At 44.0% G+C, this 19554-nt stretch overlaps 1 protein-coding gene across 3 annotated transcripts in view; it reads left to right on the top strand.

Moving 5' to 3' along the window:
- mpdz (multiple PDZ domain crumbs cell polarity complex component) overlaps nucleotides 1-19554 on the top strand; it is a 103924-nt gene that overhangs the window by 14099 nt on the left and 70271 nt on the right. For all 3 annotated transcript variants that reach the window (XM_079491132.1, XM_079491131.1, XM_079491130.1), the window contains exons 7-17: nucleotides 519-641; nucleotides 1357-1557; nucleotides 4126-4234; nucleotides 5579-5667; nucleotides 7280-7601; nucleotides 10630-10707; nucleotides 11605-11684; nucleotides 13212-13358; nucleotides 14127-14303; nucleotides 16724-16909; nucleotides 17829-18038. In XM_079491132.1, coding sequence (XP_079347258.1) covers nucleotides 519-641; nucleotides 1357-1557; nucleotides 4126-4234; nucleotides 5579-5667; nucleotides 7280-7601; nucleotides 10630-10707; nucleotides 11605-11684; nucleotides 13212-13358; nucleotides 14127-14303; nucleotides 16724-16909; nucleotides 17829-18038 — 1722 coding nt within the window. The remainder of the gene's footprint in view (nucleotides 1-518; nucleotides 642-1356; nucleotides 1558-4125; nucleotides 4235-5578; nucleotides 5668-7279; nucleotides 7602-10629; nucleotides 10708-11604; nucleotides 11685-13211; nucleotides 13359-14126; nucleotides 14304-16723; nucleotides 16910-17828; nucleotides 18039-19554) is intronic.

Below are 19554 nucleotides of genomic sequence, written 5' to 3'. Positions count from 1 at the left end.
GTTTGATATCCTTCTCCTATCACAGCAACTCACGAATCTTGCTGCTGTGTTTGCACATTGTTGTACTTCGCCCAGCAGATATGGGAGTTTTTTGTCATTGGTCATGTTTTCAAAATCTCCGTGTGTGGTTGTAATCTGTGGGAAGTATGTGTCACTACTATGTTAACCAGCTAAGAAATGCAGGTTAGTGGCTGTCAGCATGACATTCTCAAGGTCAGCAAATTATAAGAAAGGCTGCTTCTCAGCTGCAGGACGCATGATTGTTCAACCCTTGTCATTTGTGCCATCATGTCACATTGTAATTTCCCATTATCACCAATTATTGGTACCAAGAAAGAGTCCCCCTCCTAGCCATCAAAGAGACTCAAACTACTTCATATCCAATCTCAAAAGTATCCTCACACAAATTATTCCATTCTTTTACAATGTGAGTGTGAGCTATCGAACTTGGTGTTCGTGTTACACCTGAAGCAACATTGAAATATGTATTGCTTTGTCTGTCTTTCATGTGAACCCAGTGGCAGCACGTGGAGACCATTGAACTGGTCAACGACGGCACCGGGCTGGGCTTCGGCATCGTGGGTGGAAAGACCACCGGGGTTATCGTCAAGACCATCCTTCCTGGAGGCATCGCTGATCAGGTACCTACTGTAGATGGCCGCATATATGTCCTGTCAGTTCAGCATGGCCAGAGAAATTACAGAGTAGGAAAACATCGGAAAATGATGCTGAACTCAATTGACAAAATAAATAAATAAAGAAAACGGATTGTTCATTCAGACCTCATGGTGCTGCATTTGGTGACAATAATCTAAGCTGGCTAAGTGCTTTTCACCCAAGGGTAACTTTGCTTTAAATGGGATGCATATTTAAAACAACAGTGCTAAAATAGCTTAGGGTGCAATGAAGAAGAAGACATTGTGATTTGAATACGCCAGAGGCCCCTCCCTAGGCAAGAAACCATCACCCGTGCAGAATGTAATAGGACTATGTATTATATGAGTAGCGTTTGTATTACCCTGTGAGACTTATGCCTGATTTACACAGGCATAAGTTATGCCTGATTTGCATTCTGTGTCACGCACTGAAAATAGTAGATCTGCAAGCTCACAATGTGCTGTGCTGTGCTCATGTGCTGCGTGCTTGTAGATCTGCAAAATTTGGTGTGTTACACCAGCGTGCAAAAAGTGTAAATCAGGTGCACAAGGCACAACTCTGACTCCCTACGTGAGGCAACCTAATTGTTTGCACGTTTGCCCGTGACAAAGTTACAATATTACAAGGGGTTTGATTGGCTTCAAACTAGTCCGTTTTATTTGGTCTACTATAACTGTAACGCGGTTTGTTCTGCTCCAGGACGGCCGTCTGCACAGCGGCGACCACATCCTGAGGATCGGCGACACGGATCTGTACGGCATGGGCAGTGACCAGGTGGCACAGGTCCTCAGGCAGTGTGGCAACAGGGTGAGGCTGGTCGTCACCAGGGGTCCCGCGGACGAGGGGATCTCCGCCACCGTCGTTTCATCCTCGGTGCTGCCCACGGTCAGCGAGCAACAGGTGGGCACTGGGCACACACTCGTTGTGAGCACATGAGCACATAGATGTGCCTTCGAGAACGAGTGACCTCGCAACGTGGCTAATGCCTCCCCCCATATATATTGAGTTCAATGGACAGGTGGCGCGATCTTGGGCGACTGTGGCTCAGGAGGTAGAGCAGGTAGTCCAATGATCCATGGGTCGGCGGTTTGAATCCCGGCTCCTCCTGTCTACATGTCGAAGTGTCCTTTTGAACCCCAAATTGCTCCCGATGTGCTGGTTGGTACCTTGCATGGCTTCCGCCGCAATCGGTGTATGAATGGGTGAATGTAATGCACAATCTATGTAAAGCGCCTTGGATAAAGGCGCTATATAAATGCACCATTTACCATTTTGTGAGGTTTGCTGCTGTTACTTTCATTGGTGTGACATCAGAATTCTCTTTCTGTATCCACCTTATTCTTGGCGCCATTGCCCTTTTCTGCTGCTTCATTCTAAAATGGCGCTTCCCTTCTTTACCCAGTGATTTCCACATAACTCAGAGACGGACGTCACATAAGTTATACTTATGTCTGAATTGTATTGGACAGTTCTAGTTCTGTCTTCCATTTCCTTGCCTTGTGTTGTCAGGTGTAGAATAAAGGGATACTTAGAATAGTGGGTTACGTCGTCAGCTGTTAGTCAGCCTTTTGGAGAGCACTGACAGCACTAAATGCTGGCAAACAAACAATTTTGTGGCCGTTGTCAAATCTGTGCACCATTTACATCCAAATGCATCGCAGTGACTCATGCATTATATTATACCCTGTCATCCTCGCGCACGTCAGCGACATTTTGTCCGTGTCTGACACGGTCAGCGTGCACATTAATCATAGTGTTTGAGGATAATAGAAAGTATTAGGGGGTTGAGCGCTGGTGGCCATTTGTAGGATTTTAGGGAACTCAAGATGCAGGCTTATCTTTGTGGCACCATTCTCTTAGTCACACATTCCTGCTGCTTAGTTGGCAGTGGGTGGTGGCTTGATGTTGGCTCAGCTATCCTGTATAGGGGATGATGGCAGTGGGTGGTAACTTGATGTTGGCTAAATGGTAAATGGTGCATTTATATAGCGCCTTTATCCAAGGCGCTTTACATAGATTGTGCATTACATTCACCCATTCACACACACATTCATACACCGATTGCGGCGGAAGCCATGCAAGGTACCAACCAGCACATCGGGAGCAATTTGGGGTTCAGTGTCTTGCCCAAGGACACTTCGACATGTAGACAGGAGGAGCCGGGATTCGAACCGCCGACCCATGGATCATTGGACGACCTGCTCTACCTCCTGAGCCACAGTCGCCCCTTGGCTCAGCTATCCTGTATGGGGGATGATGGGACCATATCAAAATGTCATGTCACGATTATCGTGGCCAAAATAATTGAGATTAAGGATATTATTGCGATAATCAAAACACGCGTAAAACTTGAAAATGCCACTTTTGTTAACCACTTTGAATCCCAGCATCCATATTGTGGGGGTACCATTAGCCAAAAATAGACGCACTTGTGAGCTTGTAGATCTGCTATTTTTACGGGGAGGGAGACCACGTGGCAGACCAAGGACCAGATGAGAGGATTATATCTCCAAACTGGCCTGGGAACGCCTCGGGATCTCCCCGGGAGGAAGTTACTAATGTTGCTCCAGAAATGAAAATCTGGAAATCTCACATGGAACTGTTACCTCCATGACCCGATTCCGGATAAAGGCTCATACATAGTCTGGATTTACGGTGGTTAGCTGACCACCGAACTACAACATGACGTCACGAGCCGCGTTGAAGAGAAAACCACCGCCACCGCTCCAGCCCTTCTCTCTGTTTTTACTCACCACCGATCAACGTTATTTCAGCTCCGGTGGTCACCTCACCACCGAAAATCCAGACTATGAATAGGCCTTAAGCGGTTGAAGATGGATGGATGGATGGAAGGAGATTGAGTGTGGACGGAAAAGTACATAGCCAACTCGGGTCCAGTGTATGATGAAGGACAAATCATTTTTTTTGGGCGATAAACGTTAACGACTTACCATGATCCCATCCCTACTTGCAGCCAGGCTTATCTTTTTGGCACCGTTCTTTTTTTTTAGTCACATCGTGTTCCTGTGGCTTGGCAGTGGCCTGACGTTGGCTCACCTTACCTATATCAGGGGTTCTCAACGTTTTTGGCCAGGGACCCCCGGAAATGCTTTGGCAATGTCTCGGGACCCCCGCCCCGCCCCCTCCCGTCCCCCAATATAAATTGACTGCTACAATAACCTTATACCATTTTGGGCGGGAACCCCTTTTGGTGTTTTAAGCATTGTTATAATTTAGCTATTGAAAAATAGCAGATCTACAAGCTCATAGCGCGCCACCGAGTGGCGCGCTACGAGCTTGTAGGTCTGCTATTTTTGAAAAATCGTGAAAATAAAATTAAAAAAAAAACATATATATATATATTTTTTTTTAATAATTTGGGGACCCCCTAAAATTATTTAGCGACCCCCCCCGAGGGGTCGCGACCCACGGGTTGAGAACCCATGACCTATATCACTGTTTCTACAGAGCTATGAGGAGGAGGAGGAAGACGCAGAGGCCTTTGAAGTGAAGCTCACCAAGAACGCCCAGGGGCTGGGGATCACAATCGCAGGCTATGTGGGAGACAAAAATTCAGGTGAGAGTCGGTATATTTTTGTCTTTAATAACAATTGGGCAATTGGTTGTGTGTAAGCACCTGCCATGTGGTTATGCACTGGTGTCGTTAGTTTTTTTAAAGGTAGATTCAGTGATTTCACTTCATTCAAATATCACTTATTTTTTTCTTTTTTTTTGGATAATCCTCCCTACCATAGAGTGTGCTGACCATATAAGGAGTTCCTCCCTGTCCCCAGTGAGCCCCTGGGGTCAAAAAACCCTAGTTTCAGTTTTGGTGGCGGGTGGCAAAGCCTTCATCCAATCAGGATGAGAGGGACTTTCCTCCAATCATGATCGAGTGGGGGCACATGCTGTTGGCCTGTTGCACTTCCCCCCCACTGTAGAGTGTGTGCATGTGCACATTTTGTTACCGGGGCGGACTGGGTGGTTTTCCAAATCACCAACATCACTGAATGCTCCTTTAATTCACAATCGAGAGTTATTCAGTATAACCTTCATTTCTGTGTGGAACAATAATCAATCCAACTAGATTATGACTGAAATGAATTCAATACAATTATGTCATGAGCCTTTGCGTAAGAAATTGGGCCTCAGCATTAATTATCACCGTTCTGCAGCGCCATATCAAACGTGATTCATGTATTGCCCAGTGTAATTTTTAACGAAAGCCAACCACTATGGTGACACTTCCTTCTCTCTTCCATGGATGTTAGCGATATGTCCTTTAACCCATTTTGGGCATGGAGGTGTTTCAAGCATTATGTTATGCTTTAGCTATTTAAAAATAGCAGATCTACAAGCTCACATTACGAGCTACGAGCTTGTAGGTCTGCTATTTTTGAAAGATCGCGAAAATGTGGCGCAAACCTTTGAATATATATTCTTTCAGAGCGACCGTTTTTAACACAAATCTTTGCTTCATGGGGAAGGTCCCTGGAACAACATATTTTCAAATGGGGGTCGGCGGCCAATTACATATATCTTTGGGGGTCCTTGACATGAAAATGTTTGAGAACCACTGACATAGAAACATGGGTTTTTCAGAAAACTGTCTTAGATTTAGAAGGCATTTGTAGAATCGTCCGCAGGTCTAAATGGGTTAACCCATTTTGTGCGGGAACCCCTTTTGGTGTTAGCATTATGTTATGCTTTAGCTATTGAAAAATAGCAGATCTACAAGCTCATAGCGCGCCACCGAGTGGCGCACTACGAGCTTGTAGGTCTGCTATTTTTGAAAAATCGAAGAACTACTGACATAGAAACAGCTTTTTCAGAAAACTGTCAGGATGTAGAAGACATTTATAGAATCGTTCCCAGGTCAAAATGGGTTAATAGATACCTTTTATTTTTTTCTAATTCTCAGAGCCCTCCGGCATCTTTGTTAAGAGCATAACTAAAGACAGTGCTGTTGAGCAGGATGGCCGAATCCACGTGGGAGACCAGATCATAGCTGTAAGTACTTCTCTTCACTCCATTTAATTAAAACTTCTCTTCATTTACTGGCATGAGGTAAATTGCTCAATCTGTGCTTTATCCCATTTATATTAGAGATTAAATGTATTAATTTAGACAACGGGGATTATATAAGAGTCCGATCGTTATACACTTAGGCACTTAGGGATAAAGTCTTAAACTTCACTACTGCAAGTCTGCAACACATCTGTGAGGAAGTTATGTGTTGTGCCAGAGTTAACTTGACTTGACTGCTGTCTCGAAGTTTGACTTAATATTGAACTGAATATTTGTGCTGCGTTTTCAAAAAATCTTGCAAAGTCTTAATTTTACCTAGGGGATTACCAAAAGTCTGTGTTCTACAAATCATCACGCAGTGAAATTACATTGGTAATGTGTTGCAGGAATGAACTTAAAAAACACTTAATGGACTGTTAACGAAGTCTGAATTATTCAAATGCGTGAGGCTTATTGCTCTCCAGAATAATTTAAATAAACAAGTGGCTGCCAAAGGAGATTGGGGGGATACACGCACGGTGCACCCTTCCACCCTTCCATGTTAATTACCATTGAGATCAAACCAACTTCACTTATGCTAATCGTGTGTATTTGTTGACTGCCAATTCAGTACTTTAACTCCATCTAATCCCTATGCCATTGGTTCTCAAACTTTGTCATGTCAAGGAACCCCCCCCCCAAATTAATGTATTTGGCCGCATACTCTCATCTGAAAAGATTTTTGTACCACAGGGACCCACATACAACATTTGTGTTGTTAAAATGTAAAACATTAATACCGGTAATAACAATAATAATAATATCATTCAAAATCTTTTTTTCTGGGGACCAGGGGTCCTTGAGGGGGCCCCACTTCAATTATTTCTCTGCCGCTAGCTGTTAGCATAAATTAATTAGCCTATGCCACCATCCGCATTCACTTTAAGAGAAGGAGTCCCCCCCCCCCGTCCATTACACACACACTCAATATGCACACTTTAGTATTATTAGCACAAGCACACACTGTTTACCTCTCGTCAGAAACGCGTGCATGTCGGGAGCGACGCGGTACAAAGTCACAAATTATATCCGAACTTTGTATGGCTGAAGATCCACCAAGGACAGCTCTGCTGGATTCCGACTAACACCAGGGCTCCACCGGGAGCGTCAGCGTCGCGTCTCCGTCACCGTCAGGGAATGTTCCCTTTTTAATCAATGAAGGGTGGCTCCACTGCCCGCGTTGCGTGACGCGTGACGCGCGCATTCAAATTGAACCGGTGCGTTTTTTGACGCACGCGACGGAGACGCAACGCGTCCGGTGGAGCCCTGGTGTTATGGAGGTTTGAAAATCCTGCTTGTAACCGAGGTAAACGGAGATCAGATTTAACATCCCATAGCGGGTGGTGACGGAGGCGTTGCATAGCAACCGGATCAATGTTAAAAGCTGCCGTGGCGCTCAACCATTATATACACAGCGTATACGTTGGGGTCCATACAGAGTACAGACCTAGCAAATAACGTCCCCTAGTGGTGGGGTACATATATATACGGACATGACAGAAAAATAATTAAACACTGCCCCATATATGCACACGGTTTGCTGCCCCCCCTGCAGGTGGACGGTGTGAACATCCAGGGCTACACCAACCAGCAGGCGGTGGAGGTACTGCGACACACAGGGCAGACGGTCCACCTCAAGCTGGTTCGCCGAGGCTTCCAGCCGGAGGAGGTCCCTCCTCCGCTGGCCCCCAGCGACACCACCGGCCTCCCCGCCTACACCACCAGCACCACCCTCCCCAGCGCCACCAGCCTCCCCTCCTACACCACCACCACCACCCTCCCCAGCGCCACCAGCCTCCCCGGCTACACCACCACCACCATCCCCACCGCCACCACCGTCGTCGTCATCAGGGAATTGGAGAGGACGGACAGCCAAGGTTATTATAGTTTCACGTTTTTCATTCGTTTTTTGTGTGTGTGTGCGTGTGTGACGTGCGTGCGTGCGTGCGTGCGTGCGTGCGTGCGTGCGTGCGTGCGTGCGTGCGTGCGTGCGTGCGTGCGTGACTCGGAGTATGGCATAAACAGCTGCAATTTCACTAATTTAAGAGAGAGGGAGAGAGACAGCAGCAGCCTGTCTGGTCCTTCTTGGTCAACAGTATTTGGGGTGTACTGTGAGGCATTGCTTACTTTCTCTTAGTTGTAGTTGTAAAGTCTACACTGCGGACAGTGGGAAGAGTGCTCAAGGTAGTGAGGACGAGTCCCAAAATGTAGGCCACTGTCCTTGTTTAATCACTGATCTGTCAAGAGTACTATTACCTGATGCAGGAATTTTGGTTTGACCTCTAAATCCAATCTACACTTTACACAGTTTGAGCATTTAGCAGAGGAGGCCCCAGGAGGCCCTGCCTGACTGAGATCCATTGCAGAGATAACTTGGATTAACTCCCATCAATGTAGCAAAGACTGCCTTACTGAATGAAGACTTGCACTTAAACCCTATATACTTCATTAACCAGAGTTCCCCAGTGCTTTATATTAGCCCTTTACAACACCAAAACGGTGAGCGTGTTGATCTGCTGTTCTTGCCGGAAGGTTCGCACACTATAGAGTTAATTTCCTCAACCCACATTCAGAATTTTCCCTTGTAGTCAGAGGCGGATTTTCCATTGGGCTAGGGTGGGCTGCAGCCCGGGGGCCCCCGACACGGGGGGCCCAAAAAAAATGGTTAAACATTGAGAGCTTCTGCTCTGCTGTCTGCACTGTGAAGACATGAGTGATGCTGTGTTGTGGGGTAGCTGTGGAAAGCCCTAAAGCCATGCATGCATAGTGGTCTGTCTGTCTGTCTCTCTCTGTCTCTCTCTGTCTCTCTCTCTCTCTCTCTCTTTTGGGGGGGCTGGGTACCCCAAAATTAAAATAAAATACCCCCAATATTTTGCTGTAAAGCTGGCAACTGCATTAGTGCACTATTAGCGGCTTTACTCTTTCTTTATTGCTCATCTCTCTTACTGTGATTTTATAGAGCACATTGTGAAATATTTTGCTGTAAAACTGCATTAGTGCACTACTGGCTACTAGTGGCTGCATTAATTCAGCAACTAGTCTGTCTGTCTGCCTGCCTCCCTTTTTTGGGGGGGCTGGGTACCCCAAGATTACAGCGAAACGCACCGCACAGCCCAGGGGGGGGCCCTGAAATTTTGTCTAGCCCGGGGGCCCTTGGGAGGGTAAATCCGGCCCTGCTTGTAGTAGTGGGCTGACATCCAAGTTGTTGTTTTTTTTCAACTTTTGCCTAGCTAAGCCATGACAATAAAGGCTTTTTAAAACTCAACTGAGCGGAGTGCCTTGGAATTTCTTTAAGTTGACCTTTTTTCACACTTGAACCACCCGACGGAGACAATATTGAACTCACTAACTGTCATGGGGATTCCAGCATATCCGCTTCAACATTAGTTAACACCATGACTTCAATCCTTCACATGTGGGCAGGGACCTTTTTGACTTGCGCTTCGCCCTCAAAAACCACACGCGCCGCAGCTCTATAGATAGAAACCAGAGCCCTCCTCCGCCCTGATGGGGGGAGACCTTGAACTAGATGAGGTCTGTAATTGAGTCCGTAGTAAACATCAACACATAATGCAAGCGGCGCTGCAGGGAAACATCATAACGCACTCTGGAGCATTGGCAGTCGGGACGGGAGCGCGGCTCACAGTTCAGAGCTTGGCGAAAGGATTACGTGTTATGTACTGTAGCTCTGATGGATATACTACACTATACATGTATGTACATGCCCATGGGTACTAGCCTGTAATGTCGGGTCTTTGAGCTTTTTGCATAGTGATTTTACTCTCGAGAGTCCGTTAAAGTTAACGCTGAGGATTTTACTGCATGATGCACAGTGGTGGACAGTAACTAAGTACACTTACTTGAGTACTGTAGGCTACTTAACCCATTTTGGGCGGGAACCCCTTCTGGTGTTAGCATTGTGTTATGCTTTAGCTATTGAAAAATAGCAAGCTCATATCGCGCCACCGAGTGGTGCGCTACGAGCTTGTAGGTCTGCTATTTTTGAAAAATCGAAGAACGACTGACATAGAAACATAGCTTTTTCAGAAAACTGTCAGGATGTAGAAGACATTTTTAGAATCTGATCTCAGGTCAAAATGGGTTAATACATTTATTTTGCAGTGTATATATATATATATATATTGTTTTTTTTGCAAACTGATTACTTTCACTCTGCTACATTTTAAATAGAAATATTGTACCTTTGACTCCACTACATTTCTAGGAAGGCACTCTTGGCACAACAAAACATACAAAAATATATCATGGATTAACCACTTGACCCCTAATACAAGCTGTTGTCAAGGTCACTATTTTAGAACATTTCTGAACATTTCCGAAAATGTACCCCGTAACCAAATTGTACTATTATTATTTACTTTGAGTATTATGCTAATTGTCCACCGCTGCAGATAGTTGTTTTCACATTGCACATTCCGGCGTCGGTACCAACTTGTATCTTGTGTTTATTCCGCCGCGCTGCTCGCCATTCATCCCTTAACCCATTTTGGACTGAGGTCGATAAAAAAGGCTTCTAAATCCTGACATAAAAACCCATGTTTCTATGTCAGTTGTGCTCAACCTTTTTCATGTCAAGGACCCCCAGAATTATCTCTATTGGGCCACGGACCCCCATCTGAAAATATGTAGTTCCAGGGACCCCCCAGAAGCCAATATTTTAGTTAAAAATGTTCGCTCTGAAATATATATTCAAAGATTTGCGCCACATTTTCACGACTTTTCAAAAATAGCAGACCTACAAGCTCGTAGCGCGCCACTCGGTGGCGCGCTATGAGCTTGTAGATCTGCTATTTTTCAATAGCTGAAATATAACATAATGCTTAGCACACCAAAAGGGGTTCCCGCCCAGAATGTGTTAACGGGGCTTTCATCCACTGCTTACAGATGAGAAGCCAATCCATTCCCAGAGCGACGTATCCGCTGTCACTCCAGCCAAGGATCAGCTAGCGGAGGACAGAGACGGTAGGAGTCTGACATCCCCGTACTGAGCACACACTGACATGATGATGACATAATGGAGAGCGGTCCGCCAGGATGCAGGCTATTACGGCGGCACACTGAGCCCCTATAATTATATAAAGTACTGAAAACGGTGCCGGGCCAAGGTTTCCCTGTTAGCGCCATGATTGCAGAATCAAGTCACTGTCGGGTGGAAACACCTTGTATGTCCGAAAACATACTTTTATTACCTACTTTTTTACTGTGTTTACAGAGAACTGTGGTCCTGTGTACCAATGGGTCCTGTGTAGTTCCTATTTAGTCACAACTTGCAACATTTGTTTTTTAAAGGTATATTCAGTGATTTCACTTAATTCAAATATCACTTATTTTGTCTTATTTTTTGGATAATCCTCCCTACTATAGAGTGTGCTGACCATATAAGGAGTTCCTCCCTGTCCCCAGTGAGCCCCTGGGGTCAAAAAACCCTAGTTTCGGTTTGGGCTTTGGGTGGCAAAGCCTTCATCCAATCCGGATGAGAGGGGCCTTCCTCCAATCATGATGGAGTGGGGCGGGCCTTGGTGCACGTACTGTTGGTCTGTTGTACTTCCCCCACTGTAGAGCGTGTGCATTTGCACATCTTGTTACCGGGGTGGACCAGGTTTTTTCCAAATCACCCAAATCACTGAATGCTCCTTTAAATGGACAGATACGAGGTTTCTCCTCGACAGCGATGAGCTGGCAATGACATTTTCATTGACGCGAGGATCGCTTCCTCACTCTTTCTTAAGCACTTTGCAGAGAGTTAGAGGGTATAGTTAAGTTGCACTGCCTGGCGTGATTCGCATAGATCTGCATTCCCCGCTGTTGTTGTTTTTGTGTTGCTTCTAAGCCGGTGCCATATATCTGTCTTTTTTCAAGGGATCAAGCTAACGGCGTTTGAAGAGCAGGAGCTAATGAACAAGTGGATGGGGATTCTGGGGCCCAGCAATGAAGTCGTAGTAAGTGTTTTGTTTTTGTTTTTCAAAAAGCCGAGCTTCTCTTTTCACACACAGTCCCTCACCACCAGTACTTAGTGCACCCTCATGGGTCCTCTCCCGAGTGTTTGTTGGTTTAACCCATTCTGGGCGAGAACCCCTTTTGGTGTTTTAACTAAGCATTATGTTATACTTTAGCTATTGAAAAATAGCAGATCTACAAGCTCATAGCGCGCCACCGAGTGGCGCGCTACGAGCTTGTAGGTCTGCTATTTTTTTTAAATCGTGAAAATGCGGCACAAATCTTTGAATATATATTCGTTCAGAGCGAACGTTTTTTTAATTTCGACGTCAGGCCAAAATGGTTTAACACTGGTAAACATATGTGTGGCATGACGGTTGAGTACATGCCACAACAAAGGAACACGATGGCACAAAAGTGTCTCTCCAATGAATGAATGGTTTATTTCGATCTTTTCAGTTTAGACAATTACAAAACATTTTTTCATTTTTATAAACACGGTCGAAAAGGAATAGGCAGAAGCTTAAAGCTTATGTATGCCTATCCTCCTTACATAAGAATGAAGAACATGTACTGGGTCTACAAAACAATCAACATTTGGACGAAACATAAAAAATCACACCCGTGTGAACTGAGTGGTGCAACTCCCCTCTCCCCCTGCCCCAACCGCGACAACAGCGCCACTTTTGCCCCTACTGCTACTCATAGTCACACACATAGGTTAACACATAGGTTAAGACATAGTCACATAGGTTAACACGGACATTTCTGTTCCTTGGAGTGGTTGCACCACTCAAAAAACAAAGAATAACAACCACAAGAAAAAAGAACAAACAAAACATAAAACATGACCAAAATAATCTGCCTCTGGAATGCATTGCAAGATTTGTGGTGGTTATAATAACACATAGTAATAACAGTGATGCTTAATAGGCTGACCACATAAGTCTGACATGGTCGTACGACAGAAATAGAAGATCTGCAAGCTCACAATGCGTTGCAATTTACGACACGCTGCAAGCTAGTAGATCTGCTATTTTCCAGCGCCATACCGGTGTACGATGTGTAGTAATTAAGCATAGAAGCCTGGAGAATTTTCACCTATTTCACTTGCCAAAAATAAGGACACCAAGGTTAATGTGGCTAAACTCACCTAGCAACCTTTTTGACTTACGGAAAGTGGTTGTACTTGACATACTTTTACTTTACTTTACTTTACTTTACTTTACTTTACTTTACTTTACTTTACTTTACTTTACTTTACTAGTGTTTCCTTGTTTCAGTACTTTATACTTCTACTCCACTCCATGTATTAGACAACCTTGGTTGCATGGTACTTTAGATTTAGATTATTCATAAAAAACATACATTAACCACCGAAAAATAATATCTAGAAACTCAGGTCACGTCACAATTCACAACGTATCGTGAGCTTCTAGATCGGCTATTTTCGAAATGTTATTTTGCTTTGCTTTTTCCCTAACCCTCAAAACATTTTGAACACCATTGCTTTCTTCCATCACCACCAGGTGGCCCAGGTGGAGAAGTTCAGCGAGAGCAGTGGTCTGGGCATCAGTCTGGAGGCCAACAGCGGCCACCACTACATCCGCTCTGTCCTGCCAGAGGGGCCGCTGGGCCGCTGCGGAAAGCTCTTCAGTGGAGACGAACTGCTGGAGGTAGAGAGGCCCTAAAAATAATTTAACCCCATGACCTGGATATTTCAGACAGGTCATTAATATTCACTGTTAGGTTTTTTATTTTTTTAAGGATGCATTCTAACCCACTTTACAAATGCCTTCTAAACCAGTAGTTTAGTAGTCCCACTTTCAAGATTTCTCAAAAAATGTAAAAAAGAAAAAAAAGAAAATCACACCCGTGTGAAATGAGGGGCGCTCTTAGGTGATGTAATGATGATATAAAAACAAACGGTGTCAAAACAAACATTAAATTCTCTTTATTGTTAATGGGATTTAATGTTTGTGTTAGTGACTAAACAAACATTCATTTCTCTTCATTGTCAATGGCGTTTTTAAAACAAACATTGACCTAAACACAAACATTAAACATGTATATAGGAGGGGCTAGCGAAAAAAAGATGAAGACCTTACATGTCAAAACATTGTACACTGAATTAATAAAGTTATATAGAGGGTATGCGTGTGACATCATCATCAAACCAGGAAGTTATGCAGGAACGCCTACTGAGTGGCAAAAAACTACTTTCCTACCTTGACAGCCCATACATCCACACAGAAAAGTCCTATCTGATTGCATTAAACAACATTAAACAATGTTAAACTCACTTTGCCTGTTGCTTTGCCACTCGATTTGCCACTCGATGTGCCATTCACTTTAAGCATGCGCATACTCTCTATTGGAGGGGAATATTTTAGACAAGTGTGCATATTCTTTTCTTTTCCGTAACCCATATGTCCCATCCCCAGGTGAACGGCATCTCCCTGATAGGCGAGTCCCACAAGGCAGTGGTCAGCATCTTGAAGGAGCTTCCTCTGCGGGTGCACATGGCATGCTGCAGGCCTGCCCCTCTCCAGCAGACTGACATGGATGCCGATGCCAGCCCACCAGGAACCCTGGCTTTCCCCTTAAAGTCTGAAGTGAAGGTACAGTAGTGCAGCGGTTATTAACCCATTTTGGTGTTTTTATTAACATTATGTTATGCTTTAGCTATTGAAAAATAGCAGATCTAGGTCTGCTATTTTTGAAAAATCGAAGAACGACTGACATAGAAATATAGCTTTTTCAGAAAACTGTCAGGATGTAGAAGGCATTTTTAGAATCTGATCTCAGGTCAGAATGGGTTAAAGTGGAGGATCCCCCAAATTGATGTGTATTGTAACAGTTTCAATAGTTTTCTGATATTTTCAAAAACAATAGCAAGCTCGCAGTGCAGCAGAATGTTCCTGGGGACCCATTTTTGTGTCGCCGACTCCTTTTCATGGGTCACGAGTACATATCCCCCTTTTTCTCACGTTTCTTATATTTTATTATTATTTCAAAACGGGAAAAGGTTGTGAAAAAAGCAGATGTACAAGCTCACAATGTGTCACTATGCGACCCATTTCACTATTTCGGAAGTAGGACTAGGACTTGAAAGTGATTATATTTTTTGGGTTGACTATCAGTTTATCTATTGGGTCTGGAGCTAAAAAGTTTGGGAACCCCTGGTGCAAGTATAATTTGCGCTGACAGACGAAAAAAATAAAAAAGAACATACAATATAATCAATAAATCACATTATAATAAACTAATGAAGTTATGGAAATTGGTTTCAGAAATCTTTTTGGTGCATGAGTGAGCTTTCAAAAATAATAACCTCATATGGGAACCAAAACATTGCAGTGCTGATATCATCACTTTCATTCTATGCTCCATTAGCATGCAGAGCTATGTATTCACTATTCAGTATGTATGCCAGGAGTGCCATTGCTCACGCAGCATTGCAGCAGATAGGAAAGCCTCTCCTCCACGTGCACTAATAATGCATCATAAAATAATATAAATCACACCCAGGTGAAGTGAGGGGTTCTTTATATCATCATACATTATCATACATCCTCTCATTCCGGCCAATCACAATTTGCGTCCTCACCTTCGTCATCAATGTTTGTGTTTACACTAAATGGCGAAAAAAAATTACGTAATTTGACTATGACGTAAAATGTACACTGACGTAAAATTCTCCATTCATTGTCAATAGGAATTTGTGTAGGACAAAGTTTGTGGGCACACACTAAAAGCTGGACATAGGAGGGGCTAGCACCCCTCAAAAATAAATTCAACATATAACATTTCCCCACCCCTTTATATCAACTAGAGTAGTGGTTCTCCAACTTTCTCATGTCAAGGACCCCGCAATGTTTCTGTTGTTGCAATGTTTCAAATTGAATGTTGAATTTTTGAGGGTCGCGACTCGCTAGCCCATCCTATGCCCAGCTTTGTGTGTGTGCGTGTGAATTTTAGCGATGATTTGATTGGCTGATTACCCCATGGCGATGATTTGATTGGCTGAGCAAAGTACATATTGAGGATAAAAAAGTGTGCCAATAGTCTCTCACTTCACACGTATTTATTTATTTATATTTATTTATAAGATTTATTCGAAAATAGCTTGTTTACAAGATCACGATGCGTTTAGCGATGCATGGTGATCTTGTAGAGGTGGTGACTGTGACGCTATATTAAATGATTTTGGAACCCCCTCAAGAAACCCCCCTTTGAGAATCGGAGAAACTAGAAAACATGATTGGTGAGAAATATTTTCAGGGCTCATAACCCATGAACTCTCATTAACCTATTCTGGACGGGAACCCCTTTTGGTGTTTTAAGCATTATGTTATACTTTAGCTATTGAGAAATAGCAGATCTACAAGCTACGAGTATTTAGGAAAAATGTGGTGCAAATCTTTGAATATAAATTCTTTCAGAGTGAAAGTTTTTAACTCAAGTCTTTGCTTCTGGGGGGTGCCTGGAACAACATATTTTCAGATTGGGGTCCGCAGCCAAATACAGATCATTCTGGGGGTCTTTGTCATCAAAGAAGTTGAGCACTGCACCACTGACATAGAAACATCAACAGCAAACTGTCATGGATTTAGAAGACATTTTATAGAATCGAGCTCAGGGATAAATGGGTTAACCAAGCCATAGCTGTCCACTGCTCCACTGGTCTTCTAGATTGCCAATGACAAAGGATTAAGATTGGGGGATAAGCGTGAAGCGGCCCACGGTGCAGTATCAACAATCCACGCAGTAATTCCTCGACAGCACTGGGCCAGTGGCCGACAACAACGTGGGGACTTCAAAAGGAAGGGCGGGTTTTCATCTGTGCAGCTTTAGCTGTGATAACATTACCCAGGCCCCCCAACCAATCCCAAAAGATCCCTTTCATGTCCTGACAGAAACTTATGAAATGGAACTAGAAGGGGGGTATAGCAGCAGGCCTATATGGGTTGGGGAGTAAAAAAGAAAGCCATGTACGCGCACCAGCTGAGATTTTTTGTGGGGGTTGATTCTTTTGCAGGACAAAATAGACGGCGGGTTCTTGGCTCCAGGAGACACGGAGGTGCAGGTGGCGGAGTTGTCTGAACGGGGTAATGTGAGTGAGGAGGCGCTCGGAGCTCCACTGGCCATGTGGGAGTCTGAGGTGCAGAACATTGAGCTGGAGAAGGGAGAGGGAGGACTGGGATTCAGCATTCTGGATTATCAGGTGGGGGATTATTCTGACTGGGACAACCTTGTTTCTACAGTACAAAAATAACCTTTGTTCCAATGTAGTTATTCTTTTTTTCGCAAGCTGTTGTTAAAGGGGAAAACCACCCATTTTCATTAATATACCTTAGAGCTGTTGTGTGGAAATAATAAAAAAGTCCCCCCATTCTGTGTTTCCTAGAACTGTAATTATGAAAAAAATCATTAACATGGTGAAACACATCTTGATGACATCATGAAGATGTGTTTCACCATGTTAATGATTTCTTTCAGACCTCTAGTTCTAGGAAACACAGAATGGGGGGACTTTTTTATTATTTCCACCCAACAGCTCTAAGGTATATTAATGACATAGTAAAATGTTGAAAATTAGTGGTATTCCCCTTTAATACGTTTTATTGGTTAAATATTTATAAATCTCACAGACGCACCTAAACACTTTCAAATTCAGTACGAGGTTTTGTACTCGACACAGATACTTTATTAAGCTTTATATGTAAGGAAGACCCCCCCCCCCCCCTCCCCCTGCGTATTCATTGTTACTCTGACTGGCACTGACATTTTGGGCCCCTGGCTCTGTTCTGCTTTTGCATTCTGAACATGAACTTTACGAGTCCATTTGTACACTCTTAAGTGTTGCAGACCTGTAAGGGTCCAATTGGAACCCAACCAGGAACCCCAAGAGTCAATGCACCCCACTTTGAGAACTACTATTGTATATTCACACCACGGTTGTCAAGTTGGAAATTGGAAAATAGCATTAACTTAACAACCTCTGACCTGTTGTTTTACTGACATACACAGCTAAAACAAACTCCTTTTCACTGGTTGCACCAAGTTGTCTCTTGTTTTGCCTCTTCGGTTTTCCTCCAAATTGTTCCTCGCTAACCCGCGGCTGCCTTTTGGCTCCGCCTCAGGACCCGACGGACCCTGCTAAGACGGTGATTGTGATCCGCTCTCTGGTTCCCAACGGCGTGGCGGAGCAGGACGGCAGGCTGCTGCCGGGAGACCGGCTCATGTTCGTCAACAGCCACGACCTGGAGGACGCCAGCCTGGAGGACGCGGTCCAGGCCCTGAAAGGGGCCAAGCTCGGCGCCGTCCAAATAGGAGTGGCCAAGCCGTTGCCTGTAAGCGAAATCCAACCTTCTTTTTAATTTATTTATCTGCTCACTTGTTGTTTTGTGTTTCTTTTGCTGTGTGCACTGGGGTAAGTGTTTGTTTACCATTGCGGTGGAAACCATGTAAAAGAAAAAGAAAATAAGATAATGAAAATCGCCTTGTGACACATTGTGATCTTGTAGATCTGCTATTTTCGCTACTTTTGTGCGACACTCCTGTATGATGAACTAGGGTATTATTCATTTGCGAAAGAAAATACTTCAAAAGTTTAAATATGGAGATACAAGGTTTCTGCCCGACAGCAACGTTATGTGTTTATACTTGTATCTCAGTGGCTGTATGTGTGTTAGTGTTGTGAGGATAGGACTACTTAGCAGGAGGCTGGAGAAGTCTTCATACATTTCTGACGCGCTAGCATTCATTACTCATGGGATATGCAGTGGTTTAGCTGTTTCGTTGAGTAGGTTGTTTATTTATCGGATACTTATTCGCAGGTGCACTTTGAGTCCTCTCTCTTTACTATGCAGCCCAGTATCCAGTAATGAGGGTTCACCTTACAGGTGGCTTGAATTTTTCATGCAGGGGAAAGACGATACAGTCTGCATGATAAACCACTTCAAGTGCGGCGCTTTATAAAGGGCACAAGTGGCCTAAAATACCTCATGCCCTTTGTTTGATATTGCTCCATTATTGAATTTGGCCAAGAGCACGAACTCCTCACTCATTTAAAATGCACTGAAGCACCTGTCAAAATATTGGGTCTCTCAACATGTTTATTGCCTCAGGCATCTGTACTCTTTGCTTGTGGGATATGTCTTCTTTTTTTTGAGCCAGTGCACATGGTATTACACTAGGAACGGCAGAATAGAATTTATTTTCCTTCTCCTTACTTATCTTGGTTTGGTTTTGGTTCTTGACTCTCGCTGCACCTGTGCTTGAGTCTCTTTGCCTCTGCGGCTGTGACACCTGAATCTCCCTCCACGGATCAATAAAGGTTGATCTGATCTGATCTTTATTGGATCTGCCATTGGTTTGCACAGTGAGGCAGTCTGAGCTGCCAAGGTTAGGTGGATTACGAAGTTGTAGGAAGCCACTGTGGAGTTATCAGCCCCTGAGGTGGAGTGCACTTTCAGGAGGTATTTTGATGTATCGCCTCTCAAAATGGAGTAATCCTCCAATACCAACCTTTTTTTTTTTGCCCTTTCTCTCTCTCTTGCTCGTTTGTTTCTCCCCCCCCCCCCCCCCACCCCTTCTGTCTTTCTCTCTCTGGGTTGCTTGCTGCAAAAACGTCAGGTTAGAAACGAGCAACAGTGAAAACGCCGAAAAGAGCCTTACTGTTCGCAGTTTACTTAACTCATTTAGGCCTGACGTCGAAATAAAAAAAATGTTCGCTCTGAAAGAATATATATTCAAAGATCTGTGCCGCATTTTTATGATTTTTCAAAAATAGCAGACCTACAAGCTCGTAGCGCGCCACTCGGTGGCGCGCTATGAGCTTGTAGATCTGCTATTTTTCAATAGCTA

Source organism: Electrona antarctica (assembly GCF_951216825.1).
Source record: "Electrona antarctica genome assembly, chromosome: 21".
Classification (NCBI taxonomy): domain Eukaryota; kingdom Metazoa; phylum Chordata; class Actinopteri; order Myctophiformes; family Myctophidae; genus Electrona; species Electrona antarctica.
The sequence above is the reverse complement of the archived record's forward strand: the minus strand, read 5'-3'. Positions and strand labels throughout refer to the sequence as shown.